At 40.2% G+C, this 25,463-nt stretch overlaps 1 protein-coding gene across 1 annotated transcript in view; it reads left to right on the top strand.

Annotated features, from left to right (window-relative positions):
* Nucleotides 1-4,527: 4,527 nt before the first annotated feature.
* glis1b (GLIS family zinc finger 1b) overlaps nucleotides 4,528-25,463 on the top strand; it is a 79,815-nt gene continuing 58,879 nt past the window's right edge. The window contains exons 1-2 of the mRNA XM_080877293.1: nucleotides 4,528-4,625; nucleotides 4,727-5,035. Coding sequence (XP_080733419.1) covers nucleotides 4,759-5,035 — 277 coding nt within the window. The 5' untranslated portion in view covers nucleotides 4,528-4,625; nucleotides 4,727-4,758. The remainder of the gene's footprint in view (nucleotides 4,626-4,726; nucleotides 5,036-25,463) is intronic.

Genomic DNA, 25,463 nt, shown 5'->3' on the forward strand with positions numbered 1-25,463 from the left:
TCACATTTCATTGCAATTATTTTGTGTTTCTTGAAGCACAGACAATCTGAAGAAGTCGTTAGATTATGCATCTGACTTACTTTACGTCAAAAGCATATAGCTCAAAAATAAAACTTATGAAATTTGTCCAGTAAGTTTTTTCCTAAGATTGAAATGATGACCAAACGTCATGCAACTAATGGGCATTTTCAAACTCGTGTCTACTTTTGAATTGTTTAAGAGAGTTTAAACTATCTGCTGCACTATTACCTCAATAATAAAATGAGCTCATTAAATTTGGTTTTCATTAATTCCTGAGTATGTTTGGTTTGTTTTTAAAAAAAATAAATGTTTAGTTTTGGTTAGGTCTCCTGGTTTCAGCATTAAATTATTTATTTATTTTAATGTTATACCAACACTTTGTGATGACCTGTCACGTCGACATCCTTGTCTTAGTTATAGCATACACATACACCAAATCTCTTCCTGTATATTAATTTTATATATTATAAAATATGATTATATTTGTGAGTACAACATAATCCAACCTTTTCAGTCAGTTAAGTTATAAACCTAATGAATAATTAATTCTCCTGGAAAAACAGCCATAGTTTTTAGATGAAGTCTAAACCTTTTAGCCATCTCTAATGGGCATGAGTATTATGTAATGGGGGTTTTCCCCCTCTTTCCTTCAGAATAAAATCTATTCCCTTTTTCTGTGGACCTTTGTACAGCAACATAATCCTAAAACAGAGAGCATTACTTGTTGACATTATAACCCTTAAGATTTGTAAGTAGCTTACAAAAAAGCTTCCTGGTTTGACCTGTATTTTTATATTTGTTCTTTTCTTGCTGCCAAGACATTTAACGCCAAGGCCACAGGTGAAGGAATAAGACTAAGTATATCTAAAACTGTCTAATATGCAATAAAAATACACCTAAACACGTGAATTTCATGCAAATTCCAATTGAAACTATATTAAGATCTGCTTGTCCTTTAAAGATGTGGTAGCGCTAGTGATAAGCATATATTAACTTTCACAGTGCACTTTTTTCAGCTTTCCTTCATGGCATTTGCTGCAGGAACAGTCTTGTATTATGTTTTTATTCTCGTCATATATGTTTAAAATTATACGTTGTTCTAAGAAAAGTTTGCATAATATGTTGCATTAGTTACCCAGTGTCAATGGCACAGTTTTCTGTAAACAGGCCCACAGCTAAATTGTGAAAACCGGGGTTGACAACCCACAATGTAACTTTGTCATGTTAAGAGAAGAGAAGCTGTTAGGTTCAGACAAGCCAAATAATGGGGAAGATGTCCCGGGACTGTTGAACTTGTTTTACTTGTTTTCTAATTGCAGGCCACCAGAAAGATGTATAAAAGTCATCTTATCTCTGGGGTAAAAGAAAGGGAGATTTCAAAGTCAAAAAGGCGCGCTTAAGCCTAAACCTAGTTTTCAGTGGGACGAAGGAAGTGCACTTTTTACCTGGCCACATGGCAAATTCTTTCTTTGACCAGTTTCTCCATGAATGAACTCTCAGATGACAGACTACCTTTTATTTTCACAAACATGTTGAGCTTTTCTAATTATTCGCAATATTTGAATTTCATGTATTTATTTACATGGTATTTATCGCAAAGTGAATTTCACTTTTATCTGGCCAAAAAAGTTACATGATGCTTTTCTTGTGAAACAGTGTCATGTCCAATGTTCCCTCTAATTTTTCACGTGTCTGAGCGAACACACAAACTCCCTGAGCGGACACTTGGACCACTGTGAGCAACAGCAGACGTGTGCACTGTGGTCACGCCAGCATCTAATCCATCCAAGTTACATGTTTATTAAAATAATCCAATTACAGCATTTACATGTATGTTAGACTACTTTTAATTAACTGCTTTAGCCCACCTACAATGAAAATTGTAAGTGGGCTAATGCACCAGTGACACACTTGGCTGCCTTCACCACCCGTATCTGATCTTTTTTTGTTTCTTCTGTGCAGCTGGTGAGCAGTAGGTCAGAATACTCTCTACTGTTGACCAGTAGAAGTTGGGCACATTGGTAAATAGTTTTTACACTGTTTTTTTTTTACACAGGTCAATGAGAACCCCGTAATGTAAAGTTTTTGGGTAAAATATGAAGGCTTCCTTCCAGTGTTAAAACTTCTACATTTGCAAACAAAAAAGCTGGGATGCTGTGTAAAATGTTGATTAAAACAGAATGCAACTGTTTCCATATTCTATTCACAATACACAGAAAACTGAGGAAATGTAACATTTTAAGGAAAAGTAAGGGAGGTAGTTTTGAATTTGAAAAAATAAAAATGGTCTCAAAAAAGAGTTGTTTTTATGACTGTGTATTGTGTAACTGAAATATGCATGGTCTTTCTTAAAAAAGAAGCCATCTGGATGGGAGCATATTTTGCTCTAAAGCCTATGTAGCTTTTAGCATTGATGGTGCATTTCCACATGTGCAAGCTACTAGCTCCATAGGCACTAATGCACCCTCATACCACGAGAGATGTAGGCTTTTGACCTGAGTCTTGATAACAAAATTTGTTAGTGAACTGTGTTGAGAAACAGCAGTTTCTAAAACTATTGCTGAACCCGTGAGGTGATTCATTCATGTTAGAAAATCTTTAGATGTTTTCTTTTACCTGCAGCCCTGGAAAGACCAAATCGTCTTGGGAGAAAGTAAAAAGTATAAAAAAAATACTTCAACCCATTAAGAAGGCTTACTTATCTTAGCCTAATCTTATAGGCTATATGGTCAACAAGTACAGGCTTAGTGCCCTCTGCTATGTTGCTGCACAAAGGTCTAAAGAAGCAGACAGCATCTCCACTTTACTTTTTGAAACAATAGTTATGCTGTGTGATGTTGATCTGTAATAAAATGGTTATTGTAAGCTGAGTATGATTTAAGCATGCAGTTAATAATTAAAATTACAGATTAGTATGCCACATACATGTGCCGTTCAATGAATCCTTGGTCTATAAAATGGGTGAAAAAAATCTTTTTAAATGATTTTTTTTTAAACGTAGCATCTTCAAACTGTCCCCTCAAACTCTCTTAGAGATAAGTCTTAGAGATAAGTGCCAGGCCCTGAAGTCTGGCCGTGTTACATCCTCCAATTCATTTTCTGCCGTTTAGCCAAATAGATAAGAGGAAACAGAGGAAACGAAAACTGTCGTTTTAAGTAGCACACAGGAAATTCAAAACAAACTCAAACCTTTAGTTTAGTTTAGTAAATTGGAATAACCGGATGAAGAAACAAAGGCAGCACAAGTCGCGCATTTTTACAGCCGATATTTTCCTCACACTTTACAGCAGCAAAGTGAGCGCTTACTCCCGCCGTTTATCTCCTAAGGCATTTATAAACTTTCCTTCACCTCCGTGACAAATCTAAACAGTTGCGTACTGTTTAGATTTGTCTTTACTGAGCATCTTCGCTTCCATGTAAACACCGCAAGATGGCGCTGCAGAATTGCAATTTTCTTGTTAAGAGAGAGAGAGAAAACCCAGCCACTTACAGGGTGAGGCGCCCGGTCAGCGTCGCAGGAAAGAACCGTTTGATCATAAGCACTGAAATTAAATCTGTGGGTTAATTAGGCAACAGTGGTGGTTTTGATTGGTGGTTTTCTATATGAAGGTTTTGTGTTACCGCTGATATTAAACTTGTTTAGATAATTATTAAGTTTGGCCACAGAGTGGTGGCGCTTGCCTCTCAAATGACTGCCATAAATAACAGGAAAGCTTTAGAATAATTTGTGCTGTTTACATTATTTTTGAGAAATGTTTCCAATTTAAGCGCAACAATAGAGATTAAATCCCATTAATATTACTAGTTATTGAAAACTTTTTTTTAAACGTAAGAACTCGTGATTTTCATGAACAATTAAAGTAACTGAAATCATTTTGGCGGCTCAAGCAAACTGACCAATTTAATTGAATTCAAAGGGATTTATTGGTATAAACAGTTCCCCTCACGTTTTTATTTTTCTTTAAATTAAGCCAAGCCTCTGTGGAAAAGCAGCATGGAAACCACAGACACAAATCCATAACCAAACGAACTACTGAGATGGAGAGTCCTGATCCGATCTGCTCAATAAAAGCCTCGGAATAGCCTTGTGCATATGAAACTATGCTTGTTCTCGTAAATGCTTACATTTCCCTCAGGAGCTGTGGGTCATTAAACGCTGAAATTCAGTGTTGTGACATAGTGTCGATCACATCATGATTAGTAACAGCGAGCTTTGAATGATACCGGGCGCATCATAAACACGCATGATGATGCAGGATATTGCACACAACTTTATGGGAGTTTATTCGAATCTTGATTCGTGCGTTACTCAGAACTGCTACATCGTCCCGATCCAGATCTTATCCCCCCACGGAAACACGGACACCGTCCTTATTGGCGCTCCTGCATACCGGTGCAGCTATTGGGTGTCAATCTCACGCAAAAAGAGGGGGGAAGAGAGAGAGAGAGAGAGAGAGAGGTGTGTGCACGGGATGCTGTGATGTCTGGTCGCCACTGAGAGGATGCTATCGATCAGGCGTGCAAATGCTTCCTTCTCCGCTTTGATAAGCATGGTCGTGTACGCGTTTAGACTCTTTCTGCTCCTCGTAAACAAATTGGACAAGGTAGGTGTTGCCAAATCCCTGAAGTTTCCCAATGTGACGATTTCCCCCTGGTTCATATAGACTGCGGCGATTTGTTGACCTTTTTCTTTTCACGCGCACAGGTAATGTGAGCGGGGACCGCACTGGGTCATTAATGCAAAACTCCTCAGCGCTGTTCGGGATGGTGAGCCACTGCCAGACCCCTGCTTTCACCGACTTCACTGGCTTGACGCTCTCCGTGTACGGCAGCAAGGGAGACATCTGTGCGCGACGAGCAGGGAACGGCTTTGGATCGCAGATTTGCCGGAGCCCTCATGACACCCCGACTCACATGAACTGCGCCAGCCCGAAGCGACTCTCCGCGTCCGAGGAAAAAGCGCATCTGTCAGGCAAAACTGCGCGCTTGTGCTTCTCTCTCCCACCGGTGCAAGGTAGGCTCTGTCGGCACTCCTGCTGCTGAGCATGGAGGATGTTGCAAAGTCCTTTAACTGAGTGGATTCGCCAGTTGAAGGAAATTGAAATGTTTTTCATCTCTTTATTTAAAACAAACGTTATGGCACATTCAGCCAGACAGTTTGACCAGTTAGCAGTTCTGGTTATTTGAGAGTGATTTAAAAAGCCATCATCTGAATGAATATTGCTTCCACATGGCTTCTAAAGAGCGTCCTTTGATATAGCTGCACTTTGGTGTAAAGAGCATTGTTTGCAGTTGTGCGTTAGGCCTTTTAATTAAACTCAGACCTCCTTTGGGTGCTGGCCAATTCATAAACAGTCTATCAAAGACTTCTGTGAAGGGATATAGAAAGCTGCCAAGCAAATGTGCACTTCCTATGTGTGTTAACAAGGAATAGTTGAGTTCAGTGTCACATTGGCTTATCTAACAATAGGAAAACTCTTTCTTGGACAGCTGCAACTGTCTATTTTGTCTCAATTTGAGAAAAATATTAGGGCTTTTAGTTAACTAAGTAGACATGCTTAAATTGCTAAAATATTCTTATATGAGTCCTTTGGTGCCTGTTGGTTAAAAAAAATCAAGAAGCAGGGCTGCGAGTTTATCGGTGAAGGGAAAATCTTTAAAGCAAAAATTCCATAGATGAAAGTGGAATATAAATAGTATACAGAGTGGAAACTGTGTTTTTAGTCTGTGCTATCCTGTTTAGACAGTGTTGTTGTGAGTGGGTGGAGGTAATTACAGCCCCGTCCTAAATTCTGATTAGACTGAACAGACTTTTATATTAGCAATCACCCTTGCAGCAAGAAGAGGATCAACGGATTTGATTATTGTTTCTTGGTCCTAAACACAAACCATATGTCTGCTGAATGTCTCTCGGCATTTATGAGTTCTCTCAGAGCACAGTTGTGCCCTCAGCCCTCCATCCCCAGCATCCCGAACCAGAATGAATTGTCTCATTGTCTTTTCAGCGCTTTTGAACTCGCTTCCCGTAAATTGTGGGAATGCAAGATGTGTTATGTGTTTGTAGTTCACGTTATGCAGATTAACACTGAGGCAGACGCATTCTTTTTTTTTTTTTGGCCTGAATGTATAAAACAATTGAGTGAAATTTTAATAAGGTCATCATTTTTATGGCAAGCAAAACTTCATCCAGCAAGAGTTTCCTTAAGCACGCACTGATTCAGCGACATTATATTTTATTGTAGCATTCAGGAATACAAAGTTTAATTACGTTTAATGTGAACTCTAATGTTTCTAGCCTGCACAAATATGTGCTGCATTACAGGCATTTTTACAGTGTTTTATAGTCAGTCTTGGTGAGCATGGAGTATGAAAATGATCTCAGTACTCATCAGTCTTTTGTATAATGCCTCATTTCAGCCCGGTCATATTACATACTCCCATTTGGGGACAGAGCTGGAATTAAGGCTGCATTCTCAACCATTACTTTAGATTTATTCTGAAAGGGATCTCAGAACAAACAGTGCCTGTAATATTTCTCCTAATGGAAGTGAGACAGCGGAGGAAGACTTAACTCAGATAGGAGATTCCCGACCTTTTCCGTGAACCCTGTAATTGCAAAAAGTGAGGTATTACTCAGTGATAACAGCGATTCAAATGTAGGTGGTGGTGTTTCATCTAATCCTTGGAGGAAAGCTGTCACGCACCACAAGATGTTTGCATTTGGAACTGCTTTGCTGGTTTTCTAATTGCTCCCAAACTACAAAAACCATGCTCTCTGCCAGTTTTTCTTCATTGTGTTCGATTGTTTGCATAAGTGTTTACAAGTGTAAAACCACTGACTTGAATGAGAGTCGGTGAATGAGAGAGCATTCGACAATACATATATATATCTATATATCTATATATATATAGATATATATATGTATATTTATAGAAACTATAGAAAAGCACCATTTTCTCTATTTTTCTTCGCACCAAGTCAAATAACACTTAAATCTGTGCATGACTTCAGACAGTGTGCTTATTTTTTCCGTCCTCTTTGTTAGTTTAACGGTGGCTAATCACTCTAACACTGCAGGTCAACTGTGCTATAAATATTAGCGCCCACCAGCAAAGAAAATATTAAGCCTGCAAGGAAACCAGCTGAATATCAGCTTGAATGAATTGTCTACTCTAGCATCATTTGATATCTTACTGAAGTTTCTCCTGGCCAGAACGATGCTGCTGAGTCTGAGCTTATTTAAGGAAATGTTTGAGTCTGAAGAGTGTGCTGGTGTCCCACACTGCTGCTCTCAGATAATGCACAGGATGTCTCTAAAGAGATGAGTAATCAACATTTGAGCTTGTATGTTTTTGTGCCACATTATCATGTGAATAGCACCGGTGTACCAGTGTAAGCACATAAACTCACCAACCTCCATGGCATCGATCTTATATATTGTAAACAGACACTGTGTGAGCCTACACTGCGTGCACACATCCGCTGATATCCTCAGACACTATTTTTATGGGGAAGTGGCTTTGGTATCAATGTGAAATTCCCTCAGACTGACTTGGTTTCCTGTGTTTTCCCCCAGACGTCAGACTGTGGGGCGATAATCTGACTGTTATGAGAAACAACCAACCATTACAGTGCTGCTTTCAGCCTCTGAAGTGTAATACACTTAATGACAGCTTCCCAGTAGCCCGTGAATAATTTCAGTTGTAAGTGCAAAGTCTTTATTGTGAGAAAAGCAGCGGTTCCAAGCAAACTGTGTGAATTGTTACCCGTGTGGTGTCAAATGTATCTGAAAAACAGAAGAAAAGCTTGTCAGAGTCGCCTTTTCTTAAAAAGTCAGACAAATCAGAGTAATTAAATGTCCCAAAATATCCTTCTCATTCATCAAAACCCAGTGTTCAGCCAAGCCTAAGAGGAAACTGGTGATTACATAAAAATATCAGTATTCCAATACTTTCTGTTGGCTAGATTCTGAGTATAGGCTTTCATCTAAATCATTAGATTTGTGTCACATCAAAATGTTTATATATCTATAATTCTGGGAGAATATTTGTTTCAGCTGTTTCAAGGGGTTTTAAATTTCTTAAACTACCTGTGACTTGAGGCTTAAAATGCCTTTAAGCGTATTTGATGTATGCCCAGACAATATGATTTATTTTGCTTGGATTTCACTGTTTCTGGGGGGAGAGTTCAGTTGTGTTATTGCTGAACTGTTTTGGTTTAATGCTGAAAGGTTAAGAAAATCGACACAAATCAGTGACTTCACATCGTGGTTTGTTAACTTGTTACCAAAAGCAGTCGATGGAGTTCATATAGTTTAGTGAAGTCGTTCATTTTTTTCTCCCCAGTATTCTAACACAAAGCTTCAGGAATGAAAAAGTGTCATAATGTCATAGTTGGTAAGGTAATTAATTAAATCTAGTCTAGACTAAAAGTCTAGAATTTAATGAAAGTTCATGTATTTTTATATTTTAGAGGCTGTTAAGCAAGCTAGGAAAATTTGGTTTTACCCTAATCGGGTCACAAAAAAATCAAAGCAATAGTTAAAGAATACAAATCCTCATCTGGGTTAATATTCAGGTGTTGCAGTGTTTTGTATCATTTACTTTACAGAGTCATTTTTTGTTGCTTGCTTTTTAAACTTTTTGCCAAAACCACATTTTACTTTTTAAATAGTGAATCATTTTCATCTTTTTTTTCTTAAAAATATAATTTTTTTAAGAAAAGAAAGGAAAAGAAAAAAGTTCCTCTGCCGATCACTTTTCTGTTGAAAGGAGAAAAAGCTGACACGAGCACTGAAATATCAGTTTATTCAGTGCGGCTGAAGTTTGAAAGAAGGCTGTGGGTCTCAGTATCGCTGTAACTCCTTTTGCCAAAAAGTAGTGGCAGTGATGAAAAGCTTATAGGCGCTTTTTCTCGAAGATATTTTGAAAGACCGATCAACCCTCAGAAACGTTTTGCTGCTACCGCTGCTCTGTGACATTTGACCTTTTATTGAACGTCTTCTTCGCTTAATTTCTCTGCTGAGGCTAACCAGATAGTGAAAAACTACACAGCACATTTTTTGGTTATGCTTTTTTTTCAGCCAGCTGTACTTTATGTGGAATGCGTCATCGTGAACGGTCTTCTCTTTGTCCGGTTGTTCTCCTTGGAAAAAATACACACGGACCTGTTTATATATAAAAAGTAGCACAGTGATAGTAACATTCTTTTCCTGGGTTTTCTCACCGCTCGGTGCATTCCCATGAGCTAAAGAGCCTCAGCCCACGTCTTTGCATATTGCATGAGCTCAGCAGTGAGTTATGGGCAAATGTGAGGGTGCTGCCTGGGAAGGGTGTTGCAGGGTGTAATATTTGCAGCATGTTCCATTGATTCATAAAGCGAAGGCCCGGTGATGATTCTGCAACGGTATTCCCGTAAACCTCTGCCTGAGACGCTGGATGCTGGGTAATGGAATAAAAGCACTTCCTGAGTCACAGCCACTAGAGAGGGAGAACGAGAGAACACCCCTTGTGTGGCATGTGCTGGGCTGAATCACCTCAGCCCAACTCGGCCTGAGATCCACGTGGTGTGTATGGAATCAGGAGGTACGGCAAAAGGAAGAGACGAGAGTTGCATCAGCTGTGGTCGGATTCTGATTAGATTTGCTAAATGAGCTTCAAAAAAGCTAAAATGTGATGTTTGCTGTGCTTTTCCTTTTCTGTTGTAAGGTCAGATGTTCTCATTCTTATGTGACCATTGTGGTATGACTATGGCATCTCACTCTAACCAAAAGCATTCTGACTTGCATTCTGCCAAGGAATCCAAACAGTCACACAGCAAAAATATGATCTGGTTTGAGTAAGTGTCGAAATATCTCTGGAATACCAGAAGAAATTTGCCCGGGGCCTCAGCTTAATCAAGAAAAAGCTGCAACGTTGGCTCAGATATGTCATCGTAAAAGTGTATTTTTAGCACAAACCTTGCCCAAAACTTTTATGCGCTCTTGGCGGTGAGAGGAATAAGCTGCCAGGTGTCTTTGTTTTGGAGCTCAGCATAGAAAAGATAAAAAAAAGACTTTTCTCTGTTTGCCTGGACAAGCATGCCGCAGCTGACCACACGTCTATACAGTCTGCATTACTCATGCATTTTCAGACAGCAGCGACTCCTCTCGCAGAGCTCTCCGTGTATGACTTAGCACATGGGTGGGTTTTTGATTTACATCCCGGCTGTGCCACTTGCTGTTCTTGGCTCAACGCTGCTGTGTTTCATCAAAGAAAAATCCGCTCCACTCTTGACTGTGGCAGTAAAGACGACCGTCCGCCGCCGTGCTGCCTCGGCTAGAGTGCGCCTGGAAGCTTAGGGGGCACTCGCAGCTGTCAGCTAGAGAGAGAGAGACAGGAAGAGAGCAAGACATGACGGGGGAACGAAGAGGACGTAAGGACTCACTGAGCTCCCTTAACAAGTGCTCAAGACCCAAATTGTATGAGTATGAAAAGGCACTGTTTGCATCCGAGTTTTAAGAGAGGCTCCTATTTCATCTTTTTCTGCCAGAGAGTATGTCAGCAGTTTATTTATGCTACATAAAAGCTTACAAAGTCTGCATCACAGCTCGGTAAACAGATCACCATTTAAACCTGCAGCAAGCGACAGATTTAAATGCGAGTCAGCCTCAACTTCTCTAAACGGTGTCTGAAATGTCCCTTTTTTATGAGGCTGGGCATGTTGGACGTTAATCAGCTAGCCAATCAAACACTGGCTTCAACCGAGTGGTCAAAAACAAATGGGCAAACATGATGTTTTAATGCCTTCATTAGAGTGGAGGAGAAGGCAGCCAAAAGGCTCGAGTTTTATCCTCTCTCTCCGTCTCTGCCAGGAAGCTGCCACGGGGCAGTGCCCAGTCAGCTCACTGCACCATTGGCTGGCGCTGCCCCAGTGGACTATCAGAGACATTATAAAGTCTAATAGTGCAGTTTATATATTTTATTAGTGCTCGTTAATCGAAGCCTAGCATTCTGGAAGAATTAGTTATTCTCTAGTCATGTGCAAAGCGATCCAGCCTGAGCACTGTATTAGCTTACCAAGATTATTAAGTGCACAAAAGAACGATGGAACGAAGGCTGCTTAGAGGAAAACTCGTGCACTGTGTCTTGTCTTAAAGTGATGTGGGTTGACATCAATCATAAACACTGAGCGTGACGACTTGACGTTGTTGGACTCAGATATTAACGTGTGCGTTACGTCTTGGCAGATTTTTAGTTTACGAATCGTCCTTTACAGACAGTCAACTTGCCTTGTGGTCGGGATCTACTGATTTTCATTTATTTATTTATTTTTGTATAAAATCTATTTTGAAACACAAATCTTTGGATAGAAATTTATGATGGCATACGTATCTCTTAAACGCGCAACAACTGATGATTAGTGTCAGCAGGGTGGCGCAGATAGACTGGTGCTTCTTTGTTATTGGTGAGTCTGGACAGGCACGGTTGTGCATGCTGGGAGGAAGAGGAGGATTTTGGGAAAGCGATGCTGCTGTCTTGTTCAGGTTAAGGCTTTTAAGTCCAAGTTGCAGGGAACTGGGAGACTCGCCAGACCGACTCTGGATGTTAATAAAGTTTAGCGGCTCCATGCCAGCACTGTGATCTGCAACGCTTAGGGTTATTTTTACAGACTTTTTTACAGACAATTATATTTGAAAGAGAAGGCTGTTTTTCAGTGGGCTAATATCAGTGCAAGGAGATAATGTGTGTGATAAGAAGATGCAATTTCCCATGATGTGGTGCTGCAGAGGGCTTTTTTTTATGCGTGGGAATATCTTTTGCATGAGAACTTCCCCTGCAGTACTGAAAACACTATATTACACTTTTTGCTTGTAATATTTTAATAGTGGTTTGTTAAAAGCAAACATTTAACTCTAACTGTTCATGCATTTCTCCACTTAGCTTCTCACCCTAAAAGTTATCAAAGTACAACAAGGCTCCGGCATTTTGTGGGGAAGAACGGGGATACAGATCCAACATTTCGGATACCAGTGCAGATGCCTTGGCTTTTTATTGATCTGACACCAGTGTAGAAATTCTCATTCATAATCAGATTTTATGTGCAAGGAAACCTCATTTTAAACACTGTTTTGTTACTTTTTATAAGAAAAGGTAGCAAATCAATGAATAGATATATAGAAACAGTGGATTAGTGTTAATAAGTAATATTACAAGTGAAAAACAGTAAAAAGTATTTACATTAGTGCGTTTGAGTGTTTACTGTATGTTTACTGCTGTCTCTGCTCTCACTTTCACCTTCGGTGCACCTCCTCACACACAGCAGATAAGACACAGGTGAGAGTGAAGATAATGTTCAGTGTGTTATGGATTATATTACCGTAACTGCACTAAAAGCTCCCCAACATAAGCAGACAAGTCTGTCTGTGGAGGTTTTCATGGTTTTTTGTGAACTCACATTTAGCTGCAAACAAGTAAAGAAAAAGTCGTTGCAAGTGAAAAATAAATCTGGGTAGATGAAGTTTTCAAGTTTAAGTCTTCTTTATTTACACGATGACATGGGGAGGACGGAGCGCTTCACAGATATATGACAGCTTGAACAAAGAGGCCGAACAGCGTAGCTATTCTGCTGTTCTTCACTGCTGAATAAAAATACCATCCAATCGTCTGATATTTGTTCTGTTAGCTTGAGTTTAATAGATTGGCTCCGTACACTAGATCAGCCTTTTGTTACCAATTCCCGATCTGACTTTCTGAGTCATAATTGGACCGATGTCTGATCCACTTATCAGATCAGTGCATCTCTTTGGAAGAGTGAGCACAGCTGATTTATATTCCTCGTGGTTTTTCCCCTTTTTTTTGTTTAGCATAACCAAGCGTTGCTTATTTGCTCTCCTCTTTTTACCTGTCACGTCAAGGTCTATGTTTGCCTGACTAGTTGCCAAGCCAGGAGTTGAAGACATTTAAAGCTACTCTGACTTATAGCTGCTGTACTGATGTACTGATGTCATTGTCTTCTAGGCATCTCAGCCTGATTTTACCCTCTAGACACAAAAACCACATCTCACAGATGTGCTGGCTGCTCTGTCCACAAGTTTCCACTGGAAACAGTAGAGACATCTGCTATCTTCTGGCTTCTGTGTCTTTTAGGTTGTTAGTTTTAAATTCCATTTTAAGGAATATGAGCAATTTTCTTTCTGTTTTTTAATATTATTTGATGAAATTCTGAATAGGAAAAACAGCTTTCCGCAAGCATCGTCGAAGACATCGAGTTCTACCTTTTGATTTATTGCTGCCAAGATTAAGAGTAGGGCTCCTTTTCTCCGTTTGTAGAAAGTGTGTTAAATGGGTCCACATTGCACTGAGTAATACCTTCAGTATGCACTCTTCATTAACATGCTTAACATTCCCCCCAAGACCCAGAAGTCAGCTCCTATAATACACTGCTTAACACAAACATCATGTCGTACACTTATGATCTCTTATGGGGCTCGTTGTTGGCCGTTTCAGGAGCGAGCTGATTTGTGCGTTTGTAAGTGTGTGTTTGTAAGTGTGTTAATGCCGGAGTCCAAGCGAAGCTACACGATGGACAAGTTGAACTCTGAACATGAAAGTTGAACTTGAAAAGTTAATAAAATATGCACTTTTTGCCAGCTAACTGGAGCAGAGATCCATTTGAAAACTCTAGTCAAGAGGTTAGTACACTGTGGTCCAAAATGTGTTCTTTTTGTTTGGCTTGAGGATGAAGTCTGTTGCAACACTGGTCATGTTGAATGTTTCCCAAACAGGACACACAACTTAGTTTTTAAAAATAAGAAATGTTAATACTTGGCAAAATAAATGCTGAGCCAGTGCTAATTTTTCAGCAAGTGTATCAATCACCAAAAAGATGTTATGATCATGTAATACTTTAGGACAGGGGATGGTTTTGTGCATTTCCAAAGACTGGATGTGATTATAAACTTTCCTTTAGAAATCCACATGTTGATGCATTTAAAGAGACCTATTATGCTAAATTACATCCTTGTATTTTTATTTTTGAGTAACTTTGCGTGATTTACAGGTATAGTTGTCTACTGTCTGCAACAAGCTATATAAACGAAAAGCATAATAGATAATAATGATGTGCTGGTGGCCAGCTGTTTTGAAAAGGAAGGTTAATAGGAACCAGCTCCTAACCATCCAACTGGCTTGACATGTGTGTCTTTTCTCCTGGTGTTTAGCTTTAAACCTTTACGACAAAGCCAAAGCCCATCAAGAAGAGCTTCATTCACCTTGAAATCAATACACTGAGATGCTTGGATCTACATAGACAAGACACTTGGAAATTCCCATGGCTACAGTAACCAAAAAAAGCTACCCATTGCAGGAAATGTTTCTTATATATCACCCGGGATTTTAGGCAAGAATATTTAGGATGAGTAGCTGGCTTTTTCCCCAGAATGTCCTCACCAAAGCGAGTCAGAGATTTACTGAACTGATAGAGTGAGTGAAGAAAGGAGAGAAGAGCAAGATTTTTCCAGTCTCTTCTTTCTGTTTATCTAACTTTTGCCCTTAAAAAGTCAGCTCACAGCACATGTTGGCTAATACCAATAAAAAGCCTAATCAGGCACTTTCAGCTCGTATCGGCTCTTCATCTAATAGGCTTGTGTTTGAGAGTTGAAATGAATTAGGCAGCGTCAGAGCCATGACAGCCAGGTGCTGAGCACTTGGCCCAGTGTCCTGCAGCCTGAGCCAATTGGAAAATGCTTTGCAGAATTTATCTGCACCCTTCTCCCTTGACAAATTATTTTATTGTTCCTACACAGTTGGTTTTCATTTAGTCTTTTGGCTAATGATCGGCTGAGAGCATGTGCACCATTGTTGTTCCTTTCCCTCAACTTTTCTTCAACATGGATACTCTGACTGGAAGCGTGCACGTCTGATAGCACACTTTCATGACACATAGAAGGTAGAATGTACACAGATTGGGCAACTGTTGCATATACTGTATGTCCCGAGTGTCTATAAACCTGGGAAATCTTTCCCAAGGAATAACTTCTTCTGATCTCCCCTCAGTGAGCTCCAAACCTCACTGCAAAACCTTTAATCACATTATTCAGTGTTTCATGTACCACGACTAGCAGATATGCTCTGTGAGGGCGGCAGATGTGAGAGATAGGTTGGAGCTCGCCTCACGTCCGAGCCCTGCACTTTGCATGACCTGAGCTCAGTACATCAGGACTGGGCCGCTAATCTTTTACAAATGCTCCGAGTCTCCATGACCGGGCCCTCGCAGAGATGGCTTAGTCAAAACATCCCCGCTGCTCCCGAGCACAACCTCGGCCTCTAGCTTAATTCAAACACTGATTAACTAACAAATACCTGCTGCTTGTTCCATGGCATTACACAGCCCGGTGCGCTCCGCTCGGCTCCATGGAGTTTGACAGTGTGTTTGCTGTTCTGCAGAGGAACACAGAGACCTACTGTGCAACAGGCTTTTCAGGATTTGTACGTAAAATGATACAGGACTTGAAAAATCGCTAACTAACAATTTACACTGACAACCATAAACGGAACAGCCAAGATTTTAACTGTTTGGCTTGAATTGTGATTAAGGTCGTTGGCGGTTGCGTCATCAGTGTTTCCTGCCAGTAGATGAAAGAAAAAGAGCATTTTTATCAGATGATACAGGTAGAAGTGATAATCATAAATCATGGCCTTTTGTCGAGAATCAGATTTCATTGTAGTAACCACCAACAACTCCCCAACCCCTCACACTTCCCAAGTTTCTAAGAAAGTCTTAGTTTTCCTGCCAAGCGCACTTCCCATTGAAATAAATAGAACTACTTGTGCTATAACTCGGCATCATTGAGAAACTGCTCTGTTTTTATGAGTATTTAAAACGACATTGTTACAGAATGTATTGTGAAATGAAACTAAATATGTGTGGTTTTCTCAGTAATTGTATGTGATAAACGATTCAAGTTTATTGCTCATTCATTTCTATGCAGCTGTGGCCAGGCCGAGGCTATTGCTAACATTGGGGTGGCACTAAAACTGATGTCTCATCAATTATTTTCAGTTTTTTGTGTGGGGATTTTTCCGTAAGCCAAATCGTCAAATTTGCAGACATGGCTGCAAAAAAGTGGAACAGTTTTGTAGTCATTTGTATTGTTGATAAAGCTGTGTTTAAATAGGTGGTTGCACTGAAAATGTGGCCATGTGCGATCAGCAACCTTCTTCTAGAAAAATAGTTCTGTGAGTATTTGAGTAGCACTGGTTTTTAGGGATGGGTACCAGTATAATGGCACCGGTTCTGACATAAACGGTAGTAACCAGACCGAAAAGCAGCGCACATTTCAGTGCTTTATTTTGGTGCTTTTTTTCCCTGAGATGTCAGACACTTTGGATTCCAGCCAATCATTTTACGTTTCCGAGGATAGTAGGCGGGTCCAGGTACGTACGTTCTGTTAGAGCAGAGCTACAGATTAAAAATGTCCAAGGCGAAGCGGTCAAAAGTCTGGCTGTACTTCACAGCAAAAGATGCAAACTCAGCAGCAACAAGTGCTTTAAGCTGATACTGTGATACTGTCAAAGGAGGTAACACCTCGAAACTGATGAAACACCTGGCGACGCATAGCGTTTTTTTTTAAAGCCGAGAAATGCACCGTATTTGATAGCTTGCTGCGAGACCTCACACCGAGCGCATCTACTGCGGGTGTGGTGCCTGTTATCAGACCCGGAGTTAGCAACATCCCCCAAAAACACGAAGAGGAGAGTCCTGGCCCCTAGCCCTGCCAGTGTAGCAGAAATGATGAGGATGATGATGCAGCAGCAGCCGTTCTTCTCTGCGTGAGTAGCTTAATGTTGTTCTGTGTAATTTACGTTGAGTAGGCTAACCACGTTATTACATTAATGCATGTAAGGTGAACTAGCAAACATCATCATAGCTACATGCAGCTGTCTTCTTGTTTGATGGCAGATACTCCCTGCACCCTGGCCAAAAAGGCTAAAATGACCAAAGAAAAAGAGGGAAACAGTTAAACATGAGAGGTTTTTGGACAAAGTTTGTGTTTTTTTCCATTGTTTAAGCACTGCTTCCAGCCAAGAGTGATGCCATATATGCCCCATAGCTGCAGAAAAGGCTAACATTGTTATCTTTTTACAAAAAACAGCTGAACATGAGAAGTTTTTGGACAAAGTTTGTTCTCCATTCTTTAAGCACCGTTTAAGCACCGTTTAAGCACCGGCACCGTTTCAAAAGTACTGGTGTGGTACTGGTATCAGATAAAACCTAAACGATACCCATTCCTACTGGTGTTGTGGGTTGGCCAAACCTTTGTCCCTCCCATGGTTCTGCCCCTGATCTGTGCTGTTTTGATTGCCATGGTACTCCTATGTCCATGCAGTGTGACGGTGCTGCAGAACTTGCATCCAACATAAGTTGCCAGTGTTTGTCTGTTGATTTTTATACTTTTAAAATGATAGGACACACTGGGGATAATAAATCTTTTACAATTGTTCATATGAATGATACTTTTATAGATATAGTTGGAATTTTAACACTATCTATAAACTGAATGATTTTATTGTAAATGAAACTTGTGCAATGATGTGCTTTAGTTTAAGGGCTGCAATTAAAAATGTTTAACGTATAGCCCACCAAACCGCACTTTAACTAAAGTCAACAGTACTTGTTAGCCATACCCTTGATAGCCTTGGCTGTAAATGTAAATGCATAGGTTACCGCAGCATCCACTTTTACAGGGCCAGTTTGTCATTTGACACAAAAATACGGCCAATCTAGGCCACTGTAAAGATGCCAGTCTCATGCAACCCTCAAGAGCTCCGAGCCTTGAAGGAGCCCGGCGAGACGGGCGAAGCATCGGCATATGTACACTGCAGCCTGCCAAAGTACACTCATTTAACAGCACCGAAAGACTTGAGCTGAGAACCTGCATGTTTATGTTAGGAATGATGTAAAATGGCTAGAATTCATATTTCACATCAAATTTCTGTTTCAAGATGGCTTCTCTCAATTTTTACGTGTAAGGAAACAAACATTTGCATTTCAAAGTTCTTCAAATAAAAATAAATTAAAAGCAAACCATTTTATGGGTTTGGAGACTCTATTGGAAAACAGGTCAGGGGCGAAATGAATATTTTTTATGGTTCATAAAAGAGCTTCACAATGAATGCCAGGTTATGTGAAAGGCTTGACACATGGTACGGGCCAGAGTCCTTCGAGAGTCCCTCTCTATTCAGACGCTTACACTCTCGGCCAAGCCCGGCCAAACAAACCTCACGGCATAAGCCAGGATCCAAATGAAGAATGATTTCTTTATTTCTGCTCTTTATCATCTAATTAAGCTCCTTCTCACCAAAGACCAAGGAAGTCGACATCCTTCACTTTTTACTTTTCAGTTCATCTGTTTCAAGTTCATTTACAATTAACTCAACATTCAGGGCCAGCTTGGTATTTTCTGCCTTTTTAGAAGTTATTTAGGGTCATAGTGTCAAGTGTTTAACTCTCTTTTATATGTTCACTGACTCTATACATAAATATTTGTACATAATATTTTTATTAGGTATTTTAGTTTAGATTTCTATCTGTCAGGGAGCTGTATCGTCCCAGTTATTCTTCAGAGCAAACCTTAAACATATATCCAGATCTTTAGTGCATAAATGTAATATGTACCAGACTATGCTGGTGTTTGAAATATTTCTGGAGTACTGAAGCGTTTCCTTATTTTATAATTTCGTGAAACTCTGTGAATGGACATGCTGTTCATTCAGTATTTATCGTGTTTAAAATAACCCATCGTCTATAAGCCTGCGTACTATATTTAAAAGGACCAAATAAGCCACGTTTCCTTTCTCTGCGCTTTTAACAGAATCAATTTAAAGTCGCAACCTGATAAGATGGAAAAAAGCTGTCTTGTTCTTCTTTGCTGTTCTTCCACAACAAAAAGAAAACGTTTGCGCTACGATATCCGAAATCTCAAATCTGGATGTATTTGTTTCTCTAAGCCTCTACAAGCTGTTGTTTTTCTTTGGATTCAGGCCGTCTCAGTTCAGGCTCCTCGTGTAATTCCAGGCTGCCTTCATGATGTTGAGAGCAGGGCTCTGTGGGATTCATACCATCTGTTGCGGGACTCGTTGTTCTTATTGTCGGTGCAGATACAGTACATGTAGTTCTTCATGATCCTGACTGTATGCTTGTGGTCAGTACTTGTGAATGAATCTGGGGCAGATCAAATGTCTCTGATGGTTTTAAGGGATGTGAAAGAGTTGGAAAAAGAAAACTATGAAATACATGACATAGAAAAATCACATCTCTAAGCTAATATATAAAATCAATACAAAGTTGTTTAAAACAGAATGTAGAACATATAGTTGGGAATAATCTCAGTTAGAGAATAAAAAAGTGCATTGTTCTGATTTATTTATTTATTGTTATTTATGACGTTTTTGGACTGACCCACATTCAGTTGGAGTTATCGGTCGCAACTCCCAAATAATTTCACAAAAGTCACATCTCGCTTTGCTTCTAACCGTCGTCTGACTCACACGGTGAAGGGACGCAGCGAGAGCAGTAATCATAACAAAAGGAATCTTATTACAGCCATTAAACAAGAGAAGGAAAAACACTGTAGGCCTTCATGCTTGGACATCTAAAATGCTTACGCAGTGAGAATATATTTGCTCGTAAAGCTCTTTGATGGTGGCCCTGTCTGTTCCAATACGCAGGGCTCCTGTCTGTGTAAATACCTGCGTATTGACCTCACACCGCACAAGATTAAATGTGTTTCCATAGGTGTCACTTGGTGCCATTTTTGGCTTTAACGGGCCCCACTGTGCCTTAGTCCCTGTAACCGCGGGGGCTCAGGAGTCACGCCATCACTTCTCATGTGGTGGCTAACAGTGGGCTCTTCCTGAGTTTGTAGATGAGGGCTTGATTGAACTGCAGCCCCCTCATCCTCCTCACAGCGGCATTGTGGAAATTTGTTTGATGTTTCGGTGATATATAATGTCTGGTAGACTGTCCATCTCAAGTTACTTAGAGAGCGTGCTCCTGCCTCTGTGTGCTCTCTGTTTTGCGAGTCTGTGTGTGTGTGTGTGGTGTGAGGGGGGTGGTCTTCAATGCCAAAGCCATTGGTGAATGAGGACTCCCCACACAATAAAAGAACGGTATTGCTGACTTCCTTAGGTATGTGTGGTTTGAAATTCAACACAGGTTTGCTCAGTGGAGAACCTGGGCCCCGCTCTTATTTATTCTGTATATTTATGAAAACCCCAGTTCTGTGGTGCCCTCTGGGTCTACGAGGAGGAGGTCCCCAGGCCAGGTTATGGTCATTATTATGGCCCTTTGGTGGGAGACTGCTGTGCAATAGCACATTTCCTTAGTGTTACAGATTATTAGCGATTTTGTATTTGTGTGTGCAAAATAAACACTTTGAGCCAAAGTTAATTCATTAATTAACCACAGCTGGGTGCTCTCATAAATGATCTTTTTATTAGTCAGCGTATCAGCTTGCTACAGTAATCAAATCGCAAATAAAGCCCTGGCTCTTAGTTTCTGCTGTCAAAGCAAATTACACACTTTTAAAAAAAGCTCCTTTTCCTGCATTTTCAGGCTGACTTGAAGCCCAGTCATCTTGACTATAGCTAATATTCATTCTGGACACTGTGGAGGAGCAGTGACCCCAGCTTTAACCAAAGACTTCAAAAGCCAAAGCAATTACTATGCATGCTTTGAACATATCCTTTTCACAAAGCAACATTCCATTATTCTTCCTGCGCTACAACAACAAAAAGTAAGAAAGAAGTAGGAAGTGAAATCGGATTCCTCTTTTGCTTCCCAAAACATCTGGTTTGGCCCTTGTTTTAAACAACTAGCATCCCCTCTGAGAATAACAGAAGGTTATGTGCACTGTGTGTAGGTAACAGAATAATCATTTTCAAATGTTGCTCCATCCAAATGTGATCTAATTACCAACACTTAAATTCAACCTCTCAGTTGGACCACCGACCATCAAGGGAGTTTTCCTCCAAACCTTTTCCTAACTATTCATTTATTTCTCCCCCACTGCTGGCTCGAAACCATTAAAAGTATACAATAATTGCTGAAAACTGATTACTTGTTTTACAGACGTCACATAAATCTTTTCTTTTGTCAAACTGTAACCAATGGCACGGAGCGGTGCCGGGCGAGAAGAAGAGATATTATCTGTCAGAAGGTCCTCGATGCCCCTGCTGCATGGAGATACTCTCATGTTGTGTGGTTGAGTTTGGCCACTGTCATTTCCAAGGAATTTCCTGCCATCTGTGTTCAATCGAATTCTCTCACAGATCTGGGCTTGCTTGTAAATATTGGGTGCTGGCTGAAGAGGACTGAAGAAGTACTGTGAGTTTTGTACCAACAGCCTTTCGGCCCATATTGAAGAGGCCACTGGCACAGCAGGGATCACTGAGACTAAAGGGCAGCATATTATGTGGCTGTTCTGGAAAGGGGTGATTACTTACTTAGCTTTAATTTACATTGATTTAATCCACACGGTGAACTATAGCTAAAAGTGTTGAACTGATCGCACTGAAATGAACAGATACACGTTTCCAGAAAATAAATAACTTTGGTGATACTCCCCGACTTTCCCTTCACCAGCAGCCCAAAGTTTTCCCACATTATCTGTATTCCAGGGATACTCAGTGAGTAAAGTGGTTGCCCCATGATCGGAAGGTCGGGGGTTTGAATCCATTGAATGGCTACCCTGAAGTACCTCTCAGCAAGGTACCGTCCTCACACACTGCTCCCCGGGTGCTGCACTGGTGGTGGCTGCCCACTGGGTGAATGGGTTAAATGCCGAGGAGTAATCCCCCTACGGGGACTAACACACACACACACACACACATTCCCTCATTAATTGTCCTGAATATTTTTTGGCAGACATTTTTTTATTATTTACACTAACCCTAACCTGTTAATCTTCTGACTTTTACTTTAGTGCCACCATGAGATTTACTGTAGTTTTCAATAAAATGTCTAGAAAACAGTTAAAGCCATGAAATTTGGACCAGATGTTAATGTTTCCTTTATGATTTCCTCTTGCACCGTTATCACTCAATACAATTAATTTGCTTTATAAAAACGACCAATTACCATTTTGCTCTGCTGTGCGGTAGCTTGCCAAGCAAAATGTTGAGTACGGTTCATTATCTGTGTTATATATCAGCATGTTGCTGTTGATGTTGTGAGCCTGTTACCATGACGTTTAACTCAAATGTTTGGAAATGCATAACAGTCGGTTACATTTATTTTTAAAGTAAATTTAAAGTAGTAAGAGGAGATTACCGTTAGGCATCACTGCCTGTTGACAAAGGTACGGTAACTTATCAGAGCACATCCCTTTAGAAATTCTTGAGCATGCTAATGATATACTCACTGGCCACCTTCATAGTACTGGGTGGGACCCTTTTTCACTTTAAGAACTGCTTGAATTCTTTGTGGTCAGGTCCATATTGACATGGCAGCGTCTCACAGTTGCGACGGTTTGTCAGCAGCACATCTGTGATGTAAATCTCCTGCTCCACCACATCCAAAGGGTTCTCTATTGGACTGAGACTTGATAACTGTGCAGACCATTTGAGTACTAGTTTGGGATGATTTGAGCTTAGTGGCATATTACCCTGCTGGAAGCAGCCATCAGCAGGTGGGTACAATGGGGCCATAAAGGTAGAGACAGCAACAATACCCAGGTTGTGGTATTTAAACGATGCTGTGTTTCTACTAAGAGAAACAAAGTTACAATACATTACCACCAAACTGCTGATAGGGGAGGACAGATCTGTACTTTCATGTCTTTTTGTTTTATTTCTGTCAAATGCTGACCTGCTATCTAAATGTCACAGGACAAATCTCTCCTCCATCAACCACTTAACCAGTCACAAGCTTATTCGTTTTTCTCAGCAGTGACAATTTCAGTCACCATAGCTGTTACTGTTTTGGTAGTTACAGTAGTTATAAAAAGTAACCAGAGGACTCTAATAGTTTAGTTATATTTTACTTTGTTTCTCATGACTCCCAGCACATTTTTTCCTCTTTTTGAAGTCAGGAAGTCAACTTTCTAATTACGTAATCATTGTCTGCTTTATAAAACAAGTACATGCCAAGTAACTCACTCTAAAGTAGTTCAACTATTTTAGTCTTAACATAGTTTCAGTATCTAAATATGCACAATGTGTTGGTGTTAAAGATGAGTAATAATCAAATATACAAACTTATTGTACAAAATCTGCAAGTAATTACAATGTAACTTTTCTAGTCCCCATAATTTGATAACTTTTTGTAACTTGATATTGTGTCATGATATAAAGAGAAGCTTGATCCTGTAAAGTTCTGTCAAATGTTATTTTGCTCAGAAAACAGGAAAACGTCTGACATGAATCTGTCTTTTGCTTTCCTCTTGGAATGCGTGCAAAACATTTCAACATTGAAATAAAGCCTTCAAATCGAGTGATGTTTGTCTAAAGTTACCTTCTTGAGCCAGACATTCTCAACACCACAGATTTATTGCACTATTACAACAAGTAGAGGTTCAGGCTGATGTTTGACGAAATGGATCTGATTTCAGTGAAGTTTCACAGGGACTTCTGCTGTGTTTTGATACGACTTCAGTGGGCACACAGACAAACTGAGGCCTATTGTTTAAGGAGGGAAACGCAACTTCTGCACTAAATCGAAATGTTTATTTTTAATGGCAGATTTATATACGCTGGTTATTCTCACGAGTGGACTCAAACAAACACGCATACAAAAACACAAGCGCTCAAAAGTAGTCTCTACCTACAGAGGTGTGGGCTCTAAAGCTTTTTAAATAGCCACTGATTTATAACATTTAAAGTACTTTGTAAGATTATTTTGTTTAGTTGTTGAAAATAAGAACCTGATTCTATGGAGAAGTATACCAGACACATTAAAGGCTTTCTCTGAGGGTGCGGTACTTCGTGCTCGTCAGTCCCAAACCTCTGGACTGGCTACATCACTCTGCCAGTATTTACTGCTGCCTCCCCAAACAGAGCCACCTCTTGTCTAGCTTTGAAGCACCTCCTGATCCCATGCCGAGGCTTCAGCGCTCTTGGCCAACCTCCGGAGCCACGTCGTTCACCAGCCTTGTAAAGGTGTCTGTCACCAAGCCAGGCGTCCCTGTCACGTCTGCCAGCAAAGTGCATCACGATTTGTCAGTTTGCTGGTCGATCGGGTCGGTCCACGGTCCTCACTGATGCTTTGTGCGCTGTTTGGCCTTTACATTTATGTGGCTTCGCTGTCAAATTATAGGATGTGGTTTGGCTCAGCGCTGCTTGTAAAACTCTGTGATTAATCCTGGCAGTGTGTAGATTTGCGGGCAATATCTTGTTATCATAGTGATTGTCAGGAGAAAGTTGTGGCTACTTGTGGCTTTATTGTGGTTTGTTGACTATGCACATTTTTGCTATATTAACAAACGTTCTAAAAGAGTTTGACTTGAAGACAAAAGATATGCTTATTTTTGTGATAATCAATCATTGCTGTGGTGCTTTGGGCTTTTTTCTAAATTGCCCTTTGCAGAGGTCACTGTGCAAACAATGGGAGTACTATAAGGACTTTCCCCATATTTCTGTCTGGATTTGTGTTTGCTGAGTTATTTTCTTTTTTTGGTTCAGATGCCATTTTGTTTATGCTGCTCGTGCTAATGTCATCATCCTGCTTTTATACATCTTAAAACCTGGATGGGTCATTTTCTGAAGTTCAGATAGAAACGGATCCGTTTAATAACTGAGAAAAGCTGTGACGTGGAAGTTTTTTCCATTTATGTAAAGCCTTTAAATGAACATATTTAAAGTAACATCTAATTTTATTTTTTTTACTAAATTTAAGTGCCTCCAAAACCGATAAAATATGAGCTATTATTTAAAATTTAAACCCACCCCGCTTTCATCCAATCCCAGTTTCTTTTTCAGCCTTAGGGATCGCCTGCTCAAATCTTTGTTCTCAAAAAAAAAATGATGGCCTGTGAGGGAGCCACCAGTGACAAAATGCTACCACCAGGTGGTGACATGCACAAGTGTAAAGTTTTAATTATGTAAATCAGGGAGGACATCAGGGGTGATCCCAGCCTCTCACTCTCACACATATAAAAACTATAAAGAGATAAATGTTTGTGTGTATCTGGAGTCACATAATCCTGAAGCATTCTCTCCTGTTTGGGATTTGAATGACTCTTTTAGTCAAAGCAGTTGGTCTTTGGGACTTGGCTGGTGCGCAGGCTGGCACTGGAATGGGGTGGGTGGGGTTGGTCGGTGGGGATGAAGATGGTGGGTTTTTGGCTGCCAACTATTTGTTTGTGTTCATGACTGCGGTTAGCAGTGCTCCATTTGAAGAGCCTGGCATTATGAGGACCCCTGCTTCTCACAACATGTTCTCTCTTCTCTAAAAGACAGCAGAG

This window comes from Rhamphochromis sp. 'chilingali' (assembly GCF_963969265.1).
Source record: "Rhamphochromis sp. 'chilingali' genome assembly, chromosome: 3".
Classification (NCBI taxonomy): Eukaryota; Metazoa; Chordata; class Actinopteri; order Cichliformes; family Cichlidae; genus Rhamphochromis; species Rhamphochromis sp. 'chilingali'.